The sequence below is a fragment of the Neolamprologus brichardi genome, chromosome 4 (genome assembly GCF_056152115.1).
Source record: "Neolamprologus brichardi isolate AB-2024 chromosome 4, ASM5615211v1, whole genome shotgun sequence".
Lineage (NCBI taxonomy): Eukaryota > Metazoa > Chordata > Actinopteri > Cichliformes > Cichlidae > Neolamprologus > Neolamprologus brichardi.
This window is the reverse complement of record NC_142107.1, coordinates 15465379-15486573: the sequence shown is the minus strand read 5'-3', so window position 1 is coordinate 15486573 and position 21195 is coordinate 15465379. Positions and strand designations below refer to the sequence as shown.

At 43.9% G+C, this 21195-nt stretch overlaps 1 protein-coding gene across 1 annotated transcript in view; it reads right to left on the bottom strand.

Moving 5' to 3' along the window:
- The window catches only part of pde4a (phosphodiesterase 4A, cAMP-specific), a 56349-nt gene extending 35944 nt beyond the window's left edge, over positions 1 to 20405 (bottom strand). The window contains exon 1 of the mRNA XM_006798128.3: positions 19126 to 20405. Within this exon, the coding sequence (XP_006798191.1) occupies positions 19126 to 19421 (296 nt within the window). The 5' untranslated portion in view covers positions 19422 to 20405. The remainder of the gene's footprint in view (positions 1 to 19125) is intronic.
- Between the last annotated feature and the right edge of the window lie 790 nt (positions 20406 to 21195).

Here is a 21195-nt window from a genome sequence, read left to right as displayed (position 1 = left end):
GGAGGACGGGAGGAGACTGGACTACAGGGGACTGGAGGACGGGAGGAGACTGGACTGAAGGCTGAAGAGCAGGTGAGTGAACTGACTGGACTGAAGGCTGAAGAGCAGGTGAGTGAACTGACTGGAGTGAAGGCTGAAGAGCAGGTGAGTGAACTGACTGGAGTGAAGGCTGAAGAGCAGGTGAGTGAACTGACTGGAGTGAAGGCTGAAGAGCAGGTGAGTGAACTGACTGGAGTGAAGGCTGAAGAGCAGGTGAGTGAACTGACTGGAGTGAAGGCTGAACAGCAGGTGAGGGAACTGACTGGAGTGGAAGCTGAACAGCAGGTGAGGGAACTGACTGGAGTGGAAGCTGAACAGCAGGTGAGGGAACTGACTGGAGTGGGGAAGCTAAGGGATGAACAGAGGTTGGCGATGCTAATGGCTGAGCTAATGACAGAGTTACCGAGGGGGATAAGATTGCGGCCTGGGCTAATAAGGCTGGTGCCTGAGCAGGGGACACTTCAGCTAGCCCAACCAGGGACAGTGCGAGGGCGTGAAAGGTAGGATCAGGAGGTGGATGAAGAGGTGAAGTAGTAGGTGGGCCGGTGAGCTCTTCCAAGCCTCCAGGGAGGTCAGGCTGGGTTGAGGCTGCCCTCAGCCTGGGCGCTGGGACAGGCACGGGAGGTGGCTGGACACCAGTCACCCCCACCCGGGAAACAAGAGTGGATGTGGAGGTAGACTGCGTCGCAGCTGCCTTCCTCCTGGGAGCTGGCACCGGTGTGGGTGTAGGCCGGGCCCTAGACATCTGAGGAGGTGAAATGGCTGAAGAAGAAGGCCAAATCTGGGCTGCCGTGCTGGTGGGGAATGGCTGAGTGACGGGTGTGGAAATGGTGACTGGGTGTGTGCTACTGGCAGGTTTATCAGAGTTCGGTCTGTTTTTTCTGCCACCACGATTTACAGTCTTTGTGGGAGCAGCGCAGAAAAAATCTTCCCAGTCGACATCCTCCAGGAGGGAAACTCCCCATGGATCGGTGGTGGATCTGTTATGTGTTTTATGGGGATAATCAGATGATGGATGTGGAAAACAGTTAGTGGAACTCACCACCGGGAGTTGTTGAAAATAGTCCATATTATGGCGGCGTGTGCGCCGCTTTCTTCGGGAAGAGGAAGCGGCCGGGGTGAACAGCTGAGCCTCTGGCGCGGTAGCCTCCATTGAGTCGAGGTGGGAGGCGTAGCCGCGGTGCCGTGGCGAAGGTGGAGGTCCGGCGAATGAGGCGGCGGGTGTGCGAACGAGGAGCGGAGCGGCCGAAACGCGGCACGAAACGTCCGCTCTCCGCGGCAAATGCTCCGAGGCAGGTGTGGCAGCAGGTGGGGGAACGCGGCGTCTCCGAGGCCCGCCCAGAGCCAGGCGAGTCCCCTCGAAGACGTGCTCTCGCTCCGCGAAGAGCCGCTGTTTTCCCCTGACCACCTCTGCCCAACGGTAAAGCGCTGCCACCTGCCGCTCGTTGAGGTCCGAGTCCGCTGGGTCCCAATCGTGTCTTCGTGGCACGGGTCGTGTCATTCTGTCAGGCGTTGTGTGGAGGCGAGGAAGAAGGAACCCAAACGCAGGACTCACAGGTAGGTGAAGACTGGTGGATGTTTATTATAAGGAGTGGAGGAACAGAGGGTGAACGGACACTGACTGGCTGGAACACTGAATGGCTGACTGACTGAGAGAACACGGGGAGGACAACATCACACGAACATCATCAATGACACGACAAAGAACGAATGGAAACAGAAGACCTAAATACACAGACTGATGAGGATGATAATGAGAGACCGGTGAGTACACAGCTGAACATAATCTGGCTAATGGCACGAGACGAGGTGACAGGAACAAACAGGAAGTGACGAAATAAACTGAACGTGAACAAAACGGAAAGCACTGGGTCACCGACCCAGGAACCCTGACAACACTCATTAATAACAATATTGATATTGCAATTCATTACCACATTGTCACTCAAAAGGTGTTTAATGCATGAAAATACTATATACTGAACTTCTAAGCTATAAACAGCATGTTTATTTTTGTGCTTGGTTGGTATCTCTGTTTTGTTTAGTTTTTTTTACAGTACAGTGGCTCTCATCTCGTTCAACCCTGCCATGTCTGCTGTCCACTCCCTCGGTAGTCTATCCCACCCGTCCAGCTCTATTCTGCTGTGGTCAGATCAGAGAGCCAAAGATTACAGCAGATTATCCTGCCCACAGGATCGCAACCCAACTCCAGGCGGCCGAACACAGAGCTGGCTTCAGCCTCTGAAAGTGCGCACAACACAGGCCTTTCAAGAAGAACCCAGAGGGACTGGCCGCAATCACACACCTGGCAAATGCCACAGGAAAGGGATTTATTTTATGAGCTACACTAGACAGGATAATCAGCATTTATTCTGCAAAGCAACAGGCCCTTCACTTTGTTAAAGGACAGCCACTGCCAGCCCTCTTAATCTATTAATGCACTGTACAAAATAAATTCCACTGGGATTGAGGGGTTCACGTACAAAGCTTTGAGTATTTTCTTTCACCTGAGGAATCTGGGTTCTGCTGCTCTGTGGGTTGCCTTACACTTTGTATTCTTCGAAACCCACCAGAGGCATCTGTCACTTTACATCAGCAGATCTCTGAACTCCTGAAAACTCACAGGAGTCTCTCGTCTACAGGTGGAGACTAGCCCGTTTTGTCGCTTTCCGCTTGAGAATTTGTGACACAGCCAACAGCACAACACACAAAATCAGAAAACATGCTTCATGTAGTGGCCCTCCTTTGCTCAATGTACACATTAATTCGATTTGAAACTATGAAGTTATTCTGCCTCTCTGCTTTAATATCAGGACATTAACATAAACATCAGATTAAAAATATTGGAACTGTATCCTAACTGTATATCAAAATGAAACTCCATATTTCAGGGTACAGGAAGTCATTTAATAGGTTATTATTATATTTGCTATTTGGTTGTGAGTTTTGACGCCATGTGCTGCCAGGCCTGTACTGTGGCCATCTTCATTTCCTGCTTGTTTTGTGGCCTTCCTGCCTTCAGTCTGTCATCAGAAACTGAAACACATGCTTGGTTGGACCGGGGTCAGATTAATGACTTAGCCAGTCAGTGGTATTTGACTATTTGGACATCAATATCGCTCCTTCACTTCTCCGTATGTTTAGATTGAATTTCTGCTCTGATGTCCTGGGGGTCTTTGTATGCAACGAGCTAGACGAAGTCAGCCAAAAGACCATTAAAGCATAACGCTTCATGCTGACAGTAAAAATAGCAGTCTCTTATGCAGAGTAAAATCAAAGAAAGCAAAAAACAGTGTTCTTACTGCACAGTATAGATGACTGCTGTTTTTCTGATGTCTTCAGCATACATTACTGTGTAACTGAGGGCGAGAGGGTTATCACAGATTGACCAAACAGCTCTTTGTTACTTATAAGTGCCTCGTCCCATCGATATCCTTTCTCACTCTGGTTGTGTGCACAATGAATAATTACAACAGAGTTTTGTACACCCAGCTCAACCAGAAACCCCTCCTGTCTCCTGACTTGTTCTCCTTTCTTCACTCCTCATCCTCCGTCCTCCACGGAGATCCCTACCCTTTCATATGCAAATCCCTTCTGAGATCCCAGAGGCTGTTAGGTGTGGAAGGTAAGTATTTTTTGAATCCCACTCTGCAGCGCTGTTTCTAACATTTTAATTTCCGAATATCGGGGCGGGGAACCATAGCGGTCCACTTAATGAGGATTGTTCCGTTTAGCAAGCTCCGTGTATGTTCGTGTAACGAAGCTCCGCTTTACTTCTGCTCCTCTCTGCTGTTGTAGAGACTGAAGCCGAGCTAAACAGATGGATCAGCTGACGAGGAGAACCATCCTGAGAGATGACAGATGGTGAGACGTGTTCATTTGGTGTCCTGTTTAGTTTCCCGCTACTGAAAATCCAGATGAATTGGGAGCTGTGGGAGCAACTCCTTGACAGGAAGAGAAACTGGTGTGTACGCAACAGCGAGAGCAATAAATTGATATTGATTCACTTTTGATGTTTAATGGAGTTTCTCAAAGGAGAGACGTGAGCAGTGGGGGGTGTGATTCGCAGAAGGAATGGGGGTCAGCAAGATAAAAGCAGTTTCTAGCAGACTTTGGCGTAATGAACTAGATTTTAATTGCACTGACCAGCGTTCCTCGAAAGTGGAAGAGTGCTTTTACAAGGCGCAATTAGTGAACATTATAGAGCACAGATCAAAAGGAAAGACGAGCTTGAAATGCGATAGGGCTGGACTGTGGAAAGTAGTGATATCACTAGTGTCTGTACTATACCACCAAATCCATAAACCTCCCTCCCCATTCTTTTGCCCCCCTCCTTCCTCCCCAACAAGCCCACACAAGAAGTGGTATTTTTAGCACATCACCCTATCTCTGAGATGGAGTGCACAACTCCCTCTCTGCAGGCTGGGGCTGCTGGGCCTCTTTTATTTTAATCCAGACTGGAGAGAGATGAAGAGAATGAGAGAAGAGTGTGAGTCATCCAGTGCTACCTTTGTGTCACTCTGTCTATGTTCTTCCCCACCATCTCACTATCCTCCATCTGTGTTTTTGCTCACTTCCACTGATCGCTAATCTATCTATCTATCTATCTGAATGCCATGACCTAAAAATTTCCATATCATTTCTGTAAATTCAAATGCTGTCACCACGAATTCAGTCTCGAAATGAGCTGCACACTCATAACCAGTCTTGGCATCCAATTCGTCATACATATTCCAAAGCACAAAGATGGTTGGCTGTATATTACCCTGGAATGATGGATAATTACCAATATAATTTGGTGCGAAAACAAATGCCGAGCAGGGGTGCAGCTGAGTGTGAAAGCGTACAAGGTTGATTTGAACACCCGGTGAAATGGCCCATTTAGCTTGATGCTCTGAATTGTCCTTTAGTGCATTTGTGGCGTGGCTGAGCAAAAGCATGCGCACCGAAGAACTGCTTGCCTCTTTCGATGTGTTGCCTTTCACGTTAAATCCAACTGCAGTGCTAAAGGCAGCTGATTTTTAAGAAAATAATCAAAGCACATCATCTCTGATCTTAAAAAACGAAAATTGAGTGGCAGAAAAATCCCAAACATTGAGCTGACACCGTGCAGACCTTAGCATAACTGTTTGTCATGTGACATCTTTCATAGTCATTTGACCCATTTTAAATATAACAGCATAAAGTAATGCTAGCAGCTCTGAGAAGCGCAGAATTGCTTTGAACTCAAAATGAATGTCACCATGCTAACGTGCTCATGACAACACGGGTAGAAAATGTGTTTTTTTTTCCCCCTTTCTAATGTCCACTGCCTTCTCTTAGAGTACAGGGCATGCTAACATTTGGAAATGAGCACAGCTGAGACTAAATGGGAACGCCATTAGTCTTTTTAAAATGTAAGTTATTTTGTAAAAGCTGAAATTCTGATCTTGCTAGAGCTAAGACGATGAAAAGTTTGGATAGCATAGCCATTACAATTCAACTTCTAGGTATCAAAATTTAATTTTTTGTCAAAGTATTGCACTCGAATGAATTCTGTAAACTTCTAGACCAAATTCAACAACCATCCATCAACTAGATGTTGCAACCAACTGATGCATTTCTAGAATAATGCACCTACCATGGTAGAAATATCCAATATTAACCAATGGTGCTTTAAGTTATTCTGATGATACTACATGAAGTCTATTTATATTTTAAGATTATAGCCTCAAAATATAAATAATATCTCAGCTAAACTACATCCCCATAGATAGAAGACGCTCTGTATTTCATGGGGGCAGTAAAAGAAAAGCTGTGAAACAATTATAGTACTTTAATAATTACAATAATAAGAAATAGGCAGTACCTGTGAGAATCATCTTAGTAAGAGAACAATAAGGAAATCAACGTGATTATCCTAAATAGCAGTAAGATATCATTAGTGCGAAGAAGGCAGCCTTATCTGCGTGGATTAATTTGTTCTGAAACTGCATCAGGGCCACTGCCATGCAGCCTGGCAGTGAATGCGACATGCTTGTCTGATGAGTCAATCTGTCTGTCAGTTTTGTTCTGATGTCATTCACTGCCCTCTTGTCCTTCTTCTTCTCCCTTTTTTGAGCACAAGCACTGCAGTATTAAACTTGTGTTCCCCAATTCAAATGTGTCCTTTCCACTTTTCTTTTTTTTCCCTACATCAAGTCACGCTTAAGGTTTTCAGCCTCCGTCTAACTTTGTCCCATCAAGACCTGACCAAAAGTCTTGTCCACTCACCCATAACCCATCTGTTACCTAAATATGGTCATAGGTGCCTGACAGGAATACTGCATTGATAATGAAAAATAAAATCTGACAAACAACAATAAAACAGTGTGGGAACATCTCATCTCTCAGGCCTGTTTCCAATGGATGATGGATGATGCAAATAATCTGACATGTCTTGTCGTAATCCTGAAGCGTCAGAGTCGCTGTCACTTTTGCTGGGCAATTGAATTCATCTATGGTAATTCTGCAGACTCCCCAACCACTTTGCTGGCTTTGACCTCTGTTTGCCTTCAAAACTGCCTTAATTCTTCATGGCATAGATTAAACAAGGTGCTGGAAACATTCCTCAGAGATTGGCATCCTTATTAACATGAGAGAATCACATAGTTGCTGCATACAGCAAACTCTTTGATATGTTCAAGAAATCTTTGGCACATTATCCTGCTGGAAGCTTAGAGGATGTGTACACTGTGCTCATAAAGGGATGGACATGGTCAGCAACAATATTTAGGTAGGCTGTGGTATTTAAACTTACTTGGTAGTAAGGGGCCCAAAGTGTGCCAAGAAAATATCCCCCACATCATAGCACCACCACCATCAGTCTGAACCTTTGATGCAAAGCAGGATGGATCCATGCTTTCATGTTGTTTACACCAAATTCTGACTCTACCAACTAAGTGCTGCTGCAGAAGTTGAGGCTCATCAGATCAGGCAGGATTTTTTTTTTCAGTCTTCTATTGTCCAGTTTTGGCAAGCGAGTGAGAGTTGTTGCTGACAGGAGCAGGACCCTATGTTCTGCTGCTGTAACCCATCAGCTCTAAGGTTCTATGTATTGTGCATTCAGAGATCCTCTTCTCCATACTTTGGTTATAACGAGTGGGTATATTATTCATTAGAAAGTTATTGCTGCCTTCCTATCAGCTCAAAGCTCCTCTGGCCTCTGGCATCAACAAGGCATGTCCTCCAAGAGAACAGGATATAGCTCTTTTCCGTACAATTTTCTGTAAACCCTAGCGATAGCCGTATCCCACTTGATGAGCAGTTAAATGGGTCTATCTAATGTGGCCAGTAAGTATATATATTTACTGGTAGTTTTGCTTCTTTTCTTCTAATACAAATTCCAAGTAGCACTGGTAGGTGGACCAGCTGATATTAATCTCATACAATTTTTAAACAGACTCACTGATTTTGTTGATTATCTTTAACTAGACACCATTTTACTGCTGGAGCTCTTGGAAATCCACCTCGCCTCCAACAGGGGACTGGAGCTAGTTATTTGTTTGTTTTTACTCTGATGCCAGAACCACTGGCTGCAGCAACTTCTCATTTTCCCACGATTTTACATGACAAATGGTGCAGTCACTGAAAATGGGCCATTAGTCTTGTTATTTAGCCTCTGGGGGCAGCTGCCAATGTTCTGGGGTTTACGGTGTAGCCAGTTGATATCAGAATAACTGATATCTGAGCCAGGCTACTGTTTGCAGTCTCCATATGAATACAGATTAATTTTACAAAATTGTTGTCAGATGAGACTCAGCAGTTTCACGACTATATTGGTGCGTACCTCTTTTGCTCTCCACTATTTTAACCAATGAAGCCTTTAACCACTCGGACTCGGAGATGGAAACCATGAACCAACCAAATAATCTTGTGAAATACCTTCACATTCTGCATTTTCACACGTACATACACATTTGTAGATGTATTTCAGTTGTGAACATCTCCATATTTACCTCTAATATGAATGCAAAGAAGCATTGCTCCTGCTGTATTTTTCCCCTATCACCTTCTCCATTTGTCTTTTTCTTTCACCGACCACTGATGAATGGGCTCTTATGATGAGTCTTAAAGGTGCTGAAGATGTTAATAGTGTTATGTTCTCTTCTAATGGGAAAAAAGCAGGAGATGAGTAACATATATTTATCAGCAGAGAAATGAGTGAACCTGGGGAGCCAAGTGCCCCCTGACTGATGGCAAAATGATGGAGGAAGAAGCTGCGACTGGGTAATGAGGCCTGAGTGGCGTGATAGAAAAAGCAGTCACAGACTGGCAGACCGTTCCAAAACGTCAGAGTTGGGGAATATGGGCTGTGAGACTCTGCAGTATGTCCAAACAGAATGGATGTCTCCCACTCTGCGAGTCCCCAGACACTTTCCGTCTCACAAAAGCATTCACACGAGCACATGCTCGCACACAGACTTGCAGCCACAATCGTTATGCCAGTGTGGCTTTCTGTCTGCCTTTCGCAGACCAGGATTCAACGAAAGCAATGCACAGGCCTCGTGCGCCACGGTTAAGCATTACTTTTCCACTGGCAGCACCAGACAGGCCTTGCCATGCGCCGTGTGGAAACTGCTGGAAAAGGCCGGAAAGCTTGGAAACCAAATCAAAGTTTCGTGGCGGTGCGACGTCTTGAACACATCTTTAGGAGATGCACCATGCCCTGCAGGGTGTGAAGTGAGGACATTACACACATACTCACACATGTCTTTCACATTATCTCTCTGTTTCTGTCCTCCAATGCACACACACAATCGCACACTTCACACTGATGCACAACCAGATGCTCTTGGACTAGTGCGCAGAAGCAGCCACATTCAATATCTTCCTTATACATATTGAAAAACAGAATGGAAACTGAAATAAAGTTCAATAAAACACTGGGAGCTGAGGCTGGTCTGGTTTAATCTCATTACACTGACAGCTGGAGGCTTCAATTCCCCCCACCCCCATTTATAGCACCCTGAGAAAGAAAGACCGGCGTTCATGAGCACAGCATCACTGGCTTGTGAAACTCCACCCGTGAGTAGCAAGGGACACGACCAATTGCAGACAGGTCTTGCATCAAATCTGATGTGACAAAATACACAATTGCCATTGATCTGTGAAGACAGCAGCTCTCTGCCTGTATCCCCTAGACACATGTGCGCCTCCTTGTTTGCCACATTTACCTTCTGTTCCTCTCCAGTCTTTTTATCTTCACACCTTCCCCGTAGCATGGGCTTCTAATGTCCCACCTGTGTGACGCAAAGGAACGGACTGTGGTCTGTGAACACCAGGGCACACTCCCCTCCCACGCAAAACCAACACATTTCTCTGATTGGATTCAGCTGATTTTAGCTGTCTGTCTGTGACTTCAGACTCTGCTGATGCAAAATATGTGAGGATTAGGTACTCTCGCTAAGGGACACTGGGAAACTTTTAGCCGTGCACTGTCAGTTCTGTGGATTGCACCAGAAATCTTTCAAGCATTTTCTGGGGGGAAAAAACCCCCAACAACACAAATGAGAAGCTTAGGGGAGGGAAAACTTGCATTGAATGAGAGAAAACTCAGTTCTGTTCTTCTTTATGGAAACCCCTCATAAGAAAACCCCCAAATCACATAAGTAATCACAATAATCCCTTGATGCACAAACAAACAGCAACAAAAACGAGAGAGAGAGGCTGAGACAGGATTGCTGAGGAAGAGAGAGAGAACTCGGACTACACTGCTGCTAATTACTCTGGCTTTGTTAGGGGTAAAATACACGTCCCAGCCTGCGTCAGCATCATTAGAAAACACCATTCAGGCACAGTGTACTGTATGATGGATGATATAAGTGAAAAACTGCTCTGGACCCTGCACAAGAAAAAAAAAATATATATGTATATGTATATGCATATTGTGACGTGACGTGATGGAGAGCATATATATATATATATATGCTCTCCATCACGTCACCTTGAACTGAAAAGTAGCATCAGATGAAAATACCCCGAGCCCTCAAGCCATGTGTGTGTGTTTTCTCTCCCTTTCTGCCCTCCAACAACCTGAATGTTGTTGCTTTTTAATGTGCGAACATATTTGCTCACACTTGATCTAGCAGGGGTCAGGAGCTGGAACTGCAGCTCTTTTTCTAACTGAGAAAACCGAGTTGTGCATCTGCCTACCACACCTTCAGTCAGCTATAAATCATAAGCTGCTTCATGCATTATGTAAAATGCACAAGTGTTCCCACAAGCCTTGTTGCAGCTCCACAGATGGTTTTTTTCCCCCTGTGTACACATATATTCCTCACACAAACCTATTGTATGTGTTTTAATTCTATATGTTGCTGAATCTTTCCCTGTTAGCAGCAATAAAAGACAGAAAAAAAAACCAATTTTACCTTGACCTTGAGAAGAAGCAGCATAACAATCTGTTCAGCTGGCGTTGCCATATCTGCAGTATTGTAAAGTGAAAAGTGCAGGCTATTGTTGATACTCTGGCCAGGCACTGTGAGTCATTATAACATATAATGGGCAGTGACAGTCATTTGGCATTGAGCATTCTGACAAACTAAAGATATTAAATTAAGAGAAATTTAAATTATTAAATGAATCTGAAAATATCCTGCTTTATTTGAGGAATGATTTGTTCATTTGCAGGCTTGGAGCATTCTCTTTCAAAAACTGTCTCGCTGCTTGTTTCTTACTCTGTAATAAGGCTACAGCACAAGGTTATTTTTGTTAGTTCCTCTTCATTTGTAAACCCTGGTTCAGTGTTCGCTGCGTGTACAGCACTGTGGAAAATGCTTGAGCTGCCCCTCATTTCTTTATATTCTCCTGAGGAAGTTAATAACGTGCACATTTATTGAAACATACATGAAAAGACAGTGTATAAGGCAAATGCTGAGTACAATTCTAATAATCTTAGATGTTGATTTTTGGGACCATATTTATTTTTCCCACACAGTCTGGACCCTCTTAGGGGAGCTTTCCTGTCATTTCTTTAAGTAGTCTTCAGGATTAGCTCTCCAGGCTTCGTGAAGTACATTCAAAGCTCTTCTTTGGATTTTGGCTGCCTTTTGTTCTGTTCTCTGGTTTAATAATGTTGAGGTTCGGGCTTTGGGGAGGCCAATCTGTGACTGATTGTGTTCCATTGTGTGTTTTTTCTTTCCAGGTATGCTTTTACTGTGTTGGCAGTTTGTTCGGGATCATTTCATGCTGAAAAATAAAGCCGCTGCCAATCAGATGCTTTCTACGTGGTATTGCATGGTGGATCAAAACTTAACAGTACTTTTCTCCATTCATAGTTCCATAAATTTTCTCATAATCCCCAACACCACTGGCTGAAATTCTGACGAGGGTTCAGCAAAAAGCAGATGGACCAACTGAAGGTCCAGATCCATCTATCAGGTTTGTTTCACATCTTAGCTGGATTCTTTTCTATTTCTTTTGCCACTTCTTCTTTGGTGTCCTCCACTTGTCCAGTTACCTCAGATTTTATTAAGGATGCATTGCACACAATGCTGAGATAAGCCACATTTTCAGCTGATACCTACCAGTATACCAAAAATACTCTTTTATGCCTGTCAAATTATGTTATCGTCAGCATCTTTTATAGCTTTAGCTAAAGAAATTGGAGCAAAGGATGTATTTTGTGACAGGCTGCTTGGAACAAAGTGCCTAAAGATACAATTTAAAACTGGCTCCTTGCTAAGTTGTCTGTTATGCTGAGAATCAACACTGGTTCATCTCTTGAGTCTAAGGCTTTTTATGCTTGAACAACTCATAGGTCAAAGTTAAATAGTTCAACAAATAAACATAAAAAAAATAAAATTTCTCTGAAAGTGGTTAGATGGATGAGAACTGGACTGAAAATGAGTAAAAAAAAGCACCCAATGTGCAAAGAAAAGCTTTGAAAGACCTCTAAAAATCACTTTAAATAACACTTCACAAGAAAGTCTGGCCCTTGGGAAGCAAAATATGAAGAAATGACAGGTGGCTCAAAACTTTTGCACAATACTTTCAGTTTAAATTTAACGGTGGTTTTGCTTTTTCACATGAAACTACTTTCTTCTGCACTATTGTTCTTTGACTGTTAAAATAACAAATTATTATTTCACCTTGAAAAAATTGTGTGTTTTATATTTAACTACTACCCAAAAACACTCAATTATTTTTTAAAAACTTGATCATTCTTTGAGACTACTGTTAGAAATTATAAAGAAATAATTAGTGGTGGGTGTTTTTTTTGTCAAGTGTCATTCCTGCAGGGGACGACCTAATCAGAGCAATCTTTGTAATCGCCTATTTCCAACGTGCACATAGAAGAACATCGATGTTAAAGAGGTTAAAGCCTTAGTAACACTTGGGTCATCTGAGGAGACACTGCCATGGATCTGGATTATTCTTCCGAATCTGATTTGAATGAGGTGATAGCTTTTGTGTATCAGTTACTGTTGCACCTCCTCCCTATGCATGTGGCATGTGTGGAGTGATGAGGTTGAATCAGCCTTACAATATAAAGAGATGTGATTCATTTTCTTTTTATCTTTTTGTAAAATCTCAAAGACTATTCAAGTTTTTTAAGTACATTTGCTACTTTTTTACTTGATAATTTGTAGCTATAATATTACCACCATCACCACCCACCTCGGCTTTCTAAATTAGCACACTATGAAACATATTTAGCAAGCTCTCATGCTGTTATATTTTTCATAGCAACTGGATATTATTTACTGTTGTTTTCAGCATTTTTCCAATCAAGCTCACACAGTAATAGTGCTGCTGAGTCAGACTGGGAATGGGCAAAAAACAATCTATTTCCTGCTGTATTTCTGTCCCAGGCGCTCTATATCTGTCAATAATAATAATGATATACAGTCAACACCTACGAGTATGATTTATGCCGTAAACAGAATAAAAAAATGAGAGTCTGAACAAAGCGTTGGTTGTATTTGTTGCCTTAGTGTACAAGTCTGTGACACGTTAAGCCAGCATTAAAGCCATCTGTTACTCTAAACACGTATGACAGACTTCCGTAGTCATCCATATAGCTGAAACTGAGCCAGTAGTTTTGGGCGGGAGCTCTGTCCTGGGGCACGAGGCCTGGAAGCGATACTTCAGATGAGATGTTGGCATCAGCGGGCAGCTGAACACAAGCGTGAGCATCCCCCCCGTGACGAGTGCGGCCTCTAGGTGCACACCTTCATCTGCTCCAGCCGTAATTTGCTGCGAGTTCTTAATTTAAACTCGGCACTCTTTGAGCATTCCTGACATGCCTCACATTAGTCCGACACAGTGCTCTGCTCAACAGGTGGCTACGGTTTTGTGCTCTCTGCTTCACTGAACGCGTGCTGCGCTGACACGCCGCTGACAGAGGGGTTGTCAGACTCACTCATTCAGACAGCTCTGCACTGAGACAGCAGCCTAAAGCGCTTTTCAGGGGGGTTGCCCCCTTTGCGACATCATCAGAGACCGCCAGCTGGTTCTGACTGATGGTGTATCACCTGCTTGAGCACCACATGGACACAATATTGTTATTCGTCGCTCTATCTTATAGGGAATCTCACACATGGGCATCATGTTGCCGTTTTCTATCAAGCTGAACTGTTTGCTGAGAGGTGAAAGACTAGCACTTATTGTGAAATGGAATACGCTGCACATTTTGACATTTAAATACTCCCAAGTCTCAGCAATAAAGACCTTTTTCTTGGTATGAAGTGGGCGATTTGATTACACTAAAAGGTTTTTCCTTTTAGTTCCCCTTAGTGCCTTTGGGCTCGAAGAATAAATTACTATTACTACTAAAAAAGAAACGCTTTATTTATTTATTTTTTTGTATCAGACGAAAACTAAATCCAAGGAAATGGGTGATTGTAAATCCATACAGGAAGCTTTACAGAGTACTGTGTGCATTTTAATCTCACAGCATGATTAGGATGCTGTTTTTCCCCAACTTCTCTTTGATGCAAAGGCTGTTTGAACTTCTTTTTTTAGTGGCAGCTGATTTCCAGCCATGTGATGAAGGTGTTTGTGCCTGCCATGCCCTTGAAGTCTGTGATTTTTCAAGAAGCGACTGGAGCATGAAGAACTAAAAATCACATCAGTATAAAAACCCCGTTTTATGGGGAAGAATGTAGGAAGAGATGAGGCGCTGCACACTGTTGGCGGTGGGCAGTTCATTTCACTGCCAGGATGTAAAGGTTTGAGATTCAGATATGGCTTTGAGGAGGTGGGGGGTGAAATAATAGATTTATGATAGTGTGCTTAATGCCGCTGTAAGCAAGAAGAAGGCTATCAGAAAGCATCTCGACGCTATTGGGAACCAGCGGGACGGGCCACACAATGGAAAGACAAAGCAGAGAGCAGAAATAGAGATGGAATCAATACTCTCCATTTACTCTGAGGTGAAAGGAAGCACTGAGAGGATAGGGGATCAAAAAGAGAGACATGCAGCAATCAAAGACTGTTATTTTAATGGACAAAAGACTGATTCAAACAGTATAATTAGATAAGAAAAGGAAAAAAATAGCCATTATGAGGCTTATCATCATCATAGTGGGCATGTTGAAAGAGGCAAAAGAAAGTATTGCATAATCAACTGTGTCAGAAAGTTCCAAAAAGGCGATTTAATGAACATGAGCGTGAAAAGGAATAGGGACTAAGGGGCTGTTACAGACTAAATGTAAGCAGCTGCACCAAACACGGAGATAATCGTGGATAACAGGTGGACTTGTTGTGCAACTTGGATTTTTGATGCCGATGCTCACTTTGTTTCCTCTTACTGGGATCTCTGCCCATCCGCACTTGTTAAAAAGCACACACACACACACACACACACACACACACACACACACACACAAAAACAACAAATGACTGGTGTATCACAACTCTGAGAAGATTCAGTGTGAAATCAATTAAAATGCAAAGACGCCAAGGTTTCCAGTCGATTCTTGAAGCTTAGCTGACGCCACTAAACGTGGTTACAGGAAGCCCGAGTGTCTGTGGGAGAGTCTGCAGGCAAACAAAGCGACGAGCAGAGAACAAACACAAAGAGGGACCTTGAATGAGGGGACCTATACATTCCCTTTGAGCAGACATCTGTTCGGCGTCATTGCTGAGGAAGGTTTTACCTGGGGTATCCGCCTGAGTCAACTAAAGCGCAGCGAGCACGGTTCCAGTCCGTGTACTGCCTCCAGATACTAATTAGTGCTGAGAGCAGCGAGAAAGCACGATGTATTCACAGAAGAGCGCAATCTGTAGCCTAAACAGATGCTTCCACTACCTAAATGAGATAAGAGGTCTATTACTTAACGCTATTAAAACGCTTTTGGTGGGGAAGTTCCTGAATGCTCTCTGTATGAGACTTTTTTGGATCTCCTGTGTTAGAAATGCAAATGTATGATCAACAGCAAAATACTGCTGTTGTGGTAATTAACTGGAGCTGTACCTCATTATGAGCTAAATTATTATGGCAGCCGGCCAGTCACGCAGGGAAAAGAGCAGCTACAGCTTACAAATCAGCACTAGATCCCTCGGTTGGAGGGAGGAGGGGGGAAGGGGGGGGGGGGGGGTATAAAGAATGCATATGTGGTAGGTGAGGAAGTGAGCAAGGCTTTGGTTTGAAATTGTCGCAGAGGTTGCTGTGATCAAACTTCAATCTGAAGCCTTCAGTTCTTCAGCTGCGATGCATTAATATTCCCTTTTTCACCTTATGAACATACAAGTCATGATGCACATCCAGCGGGATCTGCTACGTACTGACAAATTATACAGTCGAGCCCATCAAGTGCCTTAGGCTTTGCCTTTTTTGGGTAAATGAAATCTATTCTACAAATGCACAAAACAAGTAACCATAGCAACTGAATTGCGGGAAGAGCTGTTACTCGTTCAGTGTCAGTCATTCATTTCATGTCGGAACTTCCCAGAGCGCATTAGGCATGGGACCTGATGGCTGATACGTTCATATTAACGTCCTCTGACAAAAGCCATGACAAGACTGTTGAACAAAAGACATCGGGGAAATGCAGAGGAGGCAGACTGACACTCTTTGGGGGGGAAGCTGATTGCCACTAAGACTGCCATTTTGTAGGATAGAAGTAGAAAAGCTGCAGACTGGGATTCTTCAAACAGTTATGCAAAAATCCCTTTTGTGTATCCCCCCATCCGCTAGACTGGAGACTGTTGGGAGTGCTTTTTTATCAATAGTGAGGGTTTCTATTACAGTTCCCTGAACCCTGTCCGAAACAATTTCACCAGAAGCTCTCAGGCTCATTGATCTCTTGAAACCTCCTCCAGATGAGGCGCTGACCGACTCCTTAAGGTCTTCCACCGGGTCAGTCAGCACGCAACAAATCAAAGACCAATTATTCTTCCACTCTTCTGGAAAAGGAATCCTTATCTGGTACATTTGGTCTTATTGTGTTTGTACAAAGCTAAAAACATTGAATTCGCATACATTAAAACTTAGAACCATCTCAACCTGTCACCGATTCATGTTTGCTAAATTTGCGATGCCTTCAGAACATTTAAATCTAAGCAGATTTTAGGCTCTAACTGTTGGTCACTTCCTTGCCATATGATGGGGCTTGGAGCAGGGGCCTCAAATATACAGCGAGCAAGAGCCGGTCCAATCCGCCTCACTGGATGGCTATATTAAGTGTGAAAATTACAGGGGGGAGGGGGTCTAATTTGTTGCTGTATTTTGCTGCAAGACACATTGTGTTGCAAGTCCCAAAGAAAGGATCAGATCATGAGAGTGATTGTCCAAAATGTCATTTAATCTTAGCAAGAGGTCAGATTTACAGCCTTCCTATTTCTCCTGGCCTTCTACTGAGACATATTGTGAAAATATACTTAGTTATCTCAGACTGTTCACCTTCTGATTGTTGAATGGATGGCTCCTTAAATGAGAGCTTGTTTAAAATGTACTTTGAGGAAAATTTCCAGACATCTGCATGTAAATAAGAGCATTCAGAGCGGTGAAAGCAGATGTGCATGAAGCTGCCTTCCATAGGCCACGCTCAATGCAAGTTAGCCTTGAGCGAAAGAGCACAGCGCTGCTGGATCAACATAGATGTTTATAAATACAGTGAAGCGATGAGGCATCTGCTTGAAGCATCCATTATATGGACATAAGCAAAGAGGCAGAATTTACAGTCGCTGCAGTATGTGAAAATAATAAAAAATAGCTTCAGCACAGTGGAAATACCTCTGACCTCCCATTGATGTGAAAAGAGGTAAAACAAGGCATGTTGGAAACCATATGGGCTACAGGTCAGACACTAACCTGTGCACAGCCCACACATAAATACCTCCACACACATTTCACCACCATCCGTGACACACAACATTCAACTAGCAGCCTCCATTCCTCCGTGCACCCTCCTTCCTGACCAGTGTGTAGCACAAACACCCACTGATCGCACACATCACTTTACGAATGTGCTAAGGAACATACACGCACACATGAACACGCACACACAGTTGGAGCCAGCTCCGTGTGCCCTCAAAACTGAGCTTGTTGGAATCGAATTATCTCTCTTTCTCTGCCCTCTCATGGTTTGCCGCCCACAGAAGGAGAAGGGCAGGCAGAGTCAGTCCCAATGCACTAAAGATTGGACTGCCTCAGAGCGTGTCCTGGGGACTAAAATACAAATCAGTCCTTCCTCCAGTCAGCTGGAGTTGGCCTTTCTCCCAGGGGCCTGCCGGGAAGGCCGTCTGTGGCATTGAAAAGAAAAAAAAACTGGAGAGACAACGAGTAAAAGAAAAAAAATGCTAGACCCCCACATTCCCATCGGGACCCACCACACAGCCGTAAATGTGTCATCAGTGTGACAATCCTCTTGTTTAATGTGGTAGAGGCATGTTTGTGCTTCATGAGTGCATGGGAAAAGTTTAGGAGGATAATAAGGCAGCTCTAAGCAGTCCAACATGTAAACTAACACCTTGACTTGGAGGAACATCAGGGGACTTCAGGTCATACTGAGAAAAGAAGGGAAGAGGGAGCAAACTAAAAACCAGCATAAGCAGGAAAGCCCTCGTCTTTCTCTCCATGACAGTCACTCTTTCACAGACAAGAATAAAAAAGAAAAAGAGTCACAACCAAGACAAACTCTATGTTACCAGGCTGTAAATTATTTGCTGTTATAAGTTTTTAAAAAAAGGCGATAACACTGGACAAAACATCCTTATGCTGCACTCTCAGTGTCTCCTTAAGAGGATAAATGGAGCGTTTGTTGAGTGAGGACAAAGTAATCGTATCATAATCATGCAGTTCCACGACTCACTTAATGAAATGCCTTTAATCAAATCTGTTTGATTAACATCCGTTGCTTAATTTGATTTAAGTGCTAGTGCAGTTTAGGTGTGCTGTGTTTGTCCTCCAGTTATGAGGCAGTGAATTTTTTACTGTCATGTCTGATCACAGAGCAGCAGTGTGTGCCAGCTAGATGCTGTCTGAAGCCATCTGTGTGACATTTCTGTGACACAAGTCCAGGTAACACTGCATCCTATTTTTTAGCCCACCAATTCAATTCACCACAGAAAGAGGGTCAAAGGTCAGGGAGACCTACACTTGAATTTAGGGACTGTCTTGATAAGGAGTTCATCAGCAGGGCACTTTTTTTTTTTTTTTTTTTTTTTGCTCCAACGCCCACCTAGCCCCAAACCGCCCTCTGAGAACAAACTGATGCAGTCCCGGAGTGCGCACGCCGGCGATATCTCTGTCTTGCACGCATGAACGCACACACCAGACCTTTGATGCCATTAAAACCACCGAGCGTCATGTTACTTATCAACTAGTATGCTGAAGCTCTCAACATTGTTAAGGTGCTCCTGCGTTTCGAGTGGGCGGCCTGGTTTGCGCTTCAAACCCATCTGACAGAGTCTATCCAAAGACGCATAACGCATCTGTACCGAAAACCCACGCGTCCCGCCTCTCGATAGAAAGCGCTTCATATCAGTTAACCCTTCAGGCGCACTGCGTTATTACGCACTCATTAAAATGCCCCCACCCCTCCCCCGTTTACGCATATGCCTTGTGGGCTGTCATGGGCTATTATTGGGATGTTTGGAATGCATCTCTTTCTCGCCTACCGTTTGTTCCCGACACAATTTCCGATGGATGTGTTTGTGGTCCCGTGGAAGGAGGATGGCCAGGACATCCGAGACTTTTTCAGTCCCGGTCTGTCGCTCGTATCCACGGCGTCGGAGCGCTCCATGTGCCGGTGGTGATGCCGGTCCGTGTCGGAGTACCCCCGGTGTTTGATTTTGATCGGGGTCCGGGGTTGCCTCCAAAGATGCTGCGGAGGTTTCAGAGTCGCCTGTCCTTCCCGGGGAACCGGGAGCGACAGGGACAGGCTCTTCTTCGAACATGGTGGTGGTTCCATCATAGTGCAACAAAAAAAAAAAAGGAAAAAAAAGAAAAAAAAAATCTTTTTTAACTTCTTGATTAAATAATATGGCTGTATTCGCTTATTTCAAGCACAAAACAAAACATGTCATGTCCCTCTCTGCCATTTGATCTCTGAGAGAACAAACCAAAGTGACCAAGTCCAGCGCAGCACCGGTCTCTATGCTGTTTTCTGAATAACATCAAAAAACTGCCACAGTGGTAACCTGACAAGTCATCCAAAAATCAATAATCTCATTGTTCTCGGTGGAGATCAGTTTTAGTTTATCCCCAAATCTCCAGTCTGCCGTGATCCTCACCAGTTCGGGGTTTTGGTGATGAGACACCGGTCCTCCTGCTTCTCCTGAAGTTTGACGCCTCATCGCCCATGGCGCACAACCAGATGACTGTATTTATTTTAGAGAATTTATTGCTTTTTATTAGCCACTTATTGCAGAGACACACAGATCGCCGGCGCTGGCTCTCCCCGCTTTCTTTCTCTGTCTCTCGCACTCTCTCTCTCTCTTTCTCTGTGTGGTATTATTGCTGTCCGTATGTTTTTTCAGCAGAGCTCAAATTTCCAAGCAATTTCCATTAAAGTACTCAGTCTATCGTGGTTCGTGTAGAGCTACAGCATCTCTGTGCGCACACCAAGCGCAGAAGTCTTCAGCAATTCCTCGGTGGAGATATTTTTCTTCTTCTTCTTCTTCTTTTTAACTAAAAGGCTTAACAGGACTCAGAAGCCTATCTTTAATAGATCAGGATGCTGAAGAAAGGTTGGACATATCCAAAAGGCATAAGCGATCCTTTGCTGTCCAGATTTTCTCTGCTTCAGTTTTTCTTTCTTTCTTTTTTGTTTCTTTTTTCAGTCAGAAAGCATCGTAAAAGGAGAGAATTCATAGTTGCGGAGGTTCAGTCATCCTGTGCAGTGTGGGCCATTATCTCCCCATCCTCATATTTGCTGGAGTTCGACGGCAAACACTGGCTTCACCACAGCACTCTCTCTCTTCTCTTTCTCTTTCTCTCCCCCCCCCCCCTCTGTTCTGGTCCATCCTGTCTCTATATGGTGGATGGGTGGTTGCTCTCCTCAGTGAGCACTGTCAGCACTGGGGGGGATTTAAACCATTTATTTGCACATCCATTATGCTTTGCCCCCTGTCTGCTCACTTGGCATTTCCGTGAGAGAAAACAAAAGCAACAAATTGGCCAAATCATGTCAGCTGAGAAAGAGTCTTATAGCATCTGATATGACATCTAAAAGACCATTCTTTATCATTTTTACCTATCTGAGGCTGATAGTCGTTGCTTTGAGTTACCATCTCAAGCTTGAGGAGTACGTGTTCATGTCCAGACATCACTGAGAGCTTGGAGCCGTCCCCATAGAGCTCTTGCGTACAGTCTGTTGGGTTATTTTTAGAGAAGAAACAAAAGTAAAGACTATCTTGTTGCTCTGGAAAATGGAGAAGGCGCTCACGTTAAAGGGTAAAAGGTTTTATTCCCAACAGAGCTGCCACTGATAATGGTAATGTATAACCGTATCCATAAAAGCAAGAGACAAGCGCTATTCGGGACAATCTGCTGACCTCCATCAATCGAAGATCAATATTTATACCAGTGTATGTAAGCAGTGCATTTAAATGCAAAATCTGATTCCACATTTGATAAGTTGGTTATTATAGAGCTGCAGGTGCTATTGATTTGAGTAGAAATAAAATGAACATGCTCTAAAGGATTACACGGCTCATCTTCTTCCTTACAGTAATTCATGCAAATTC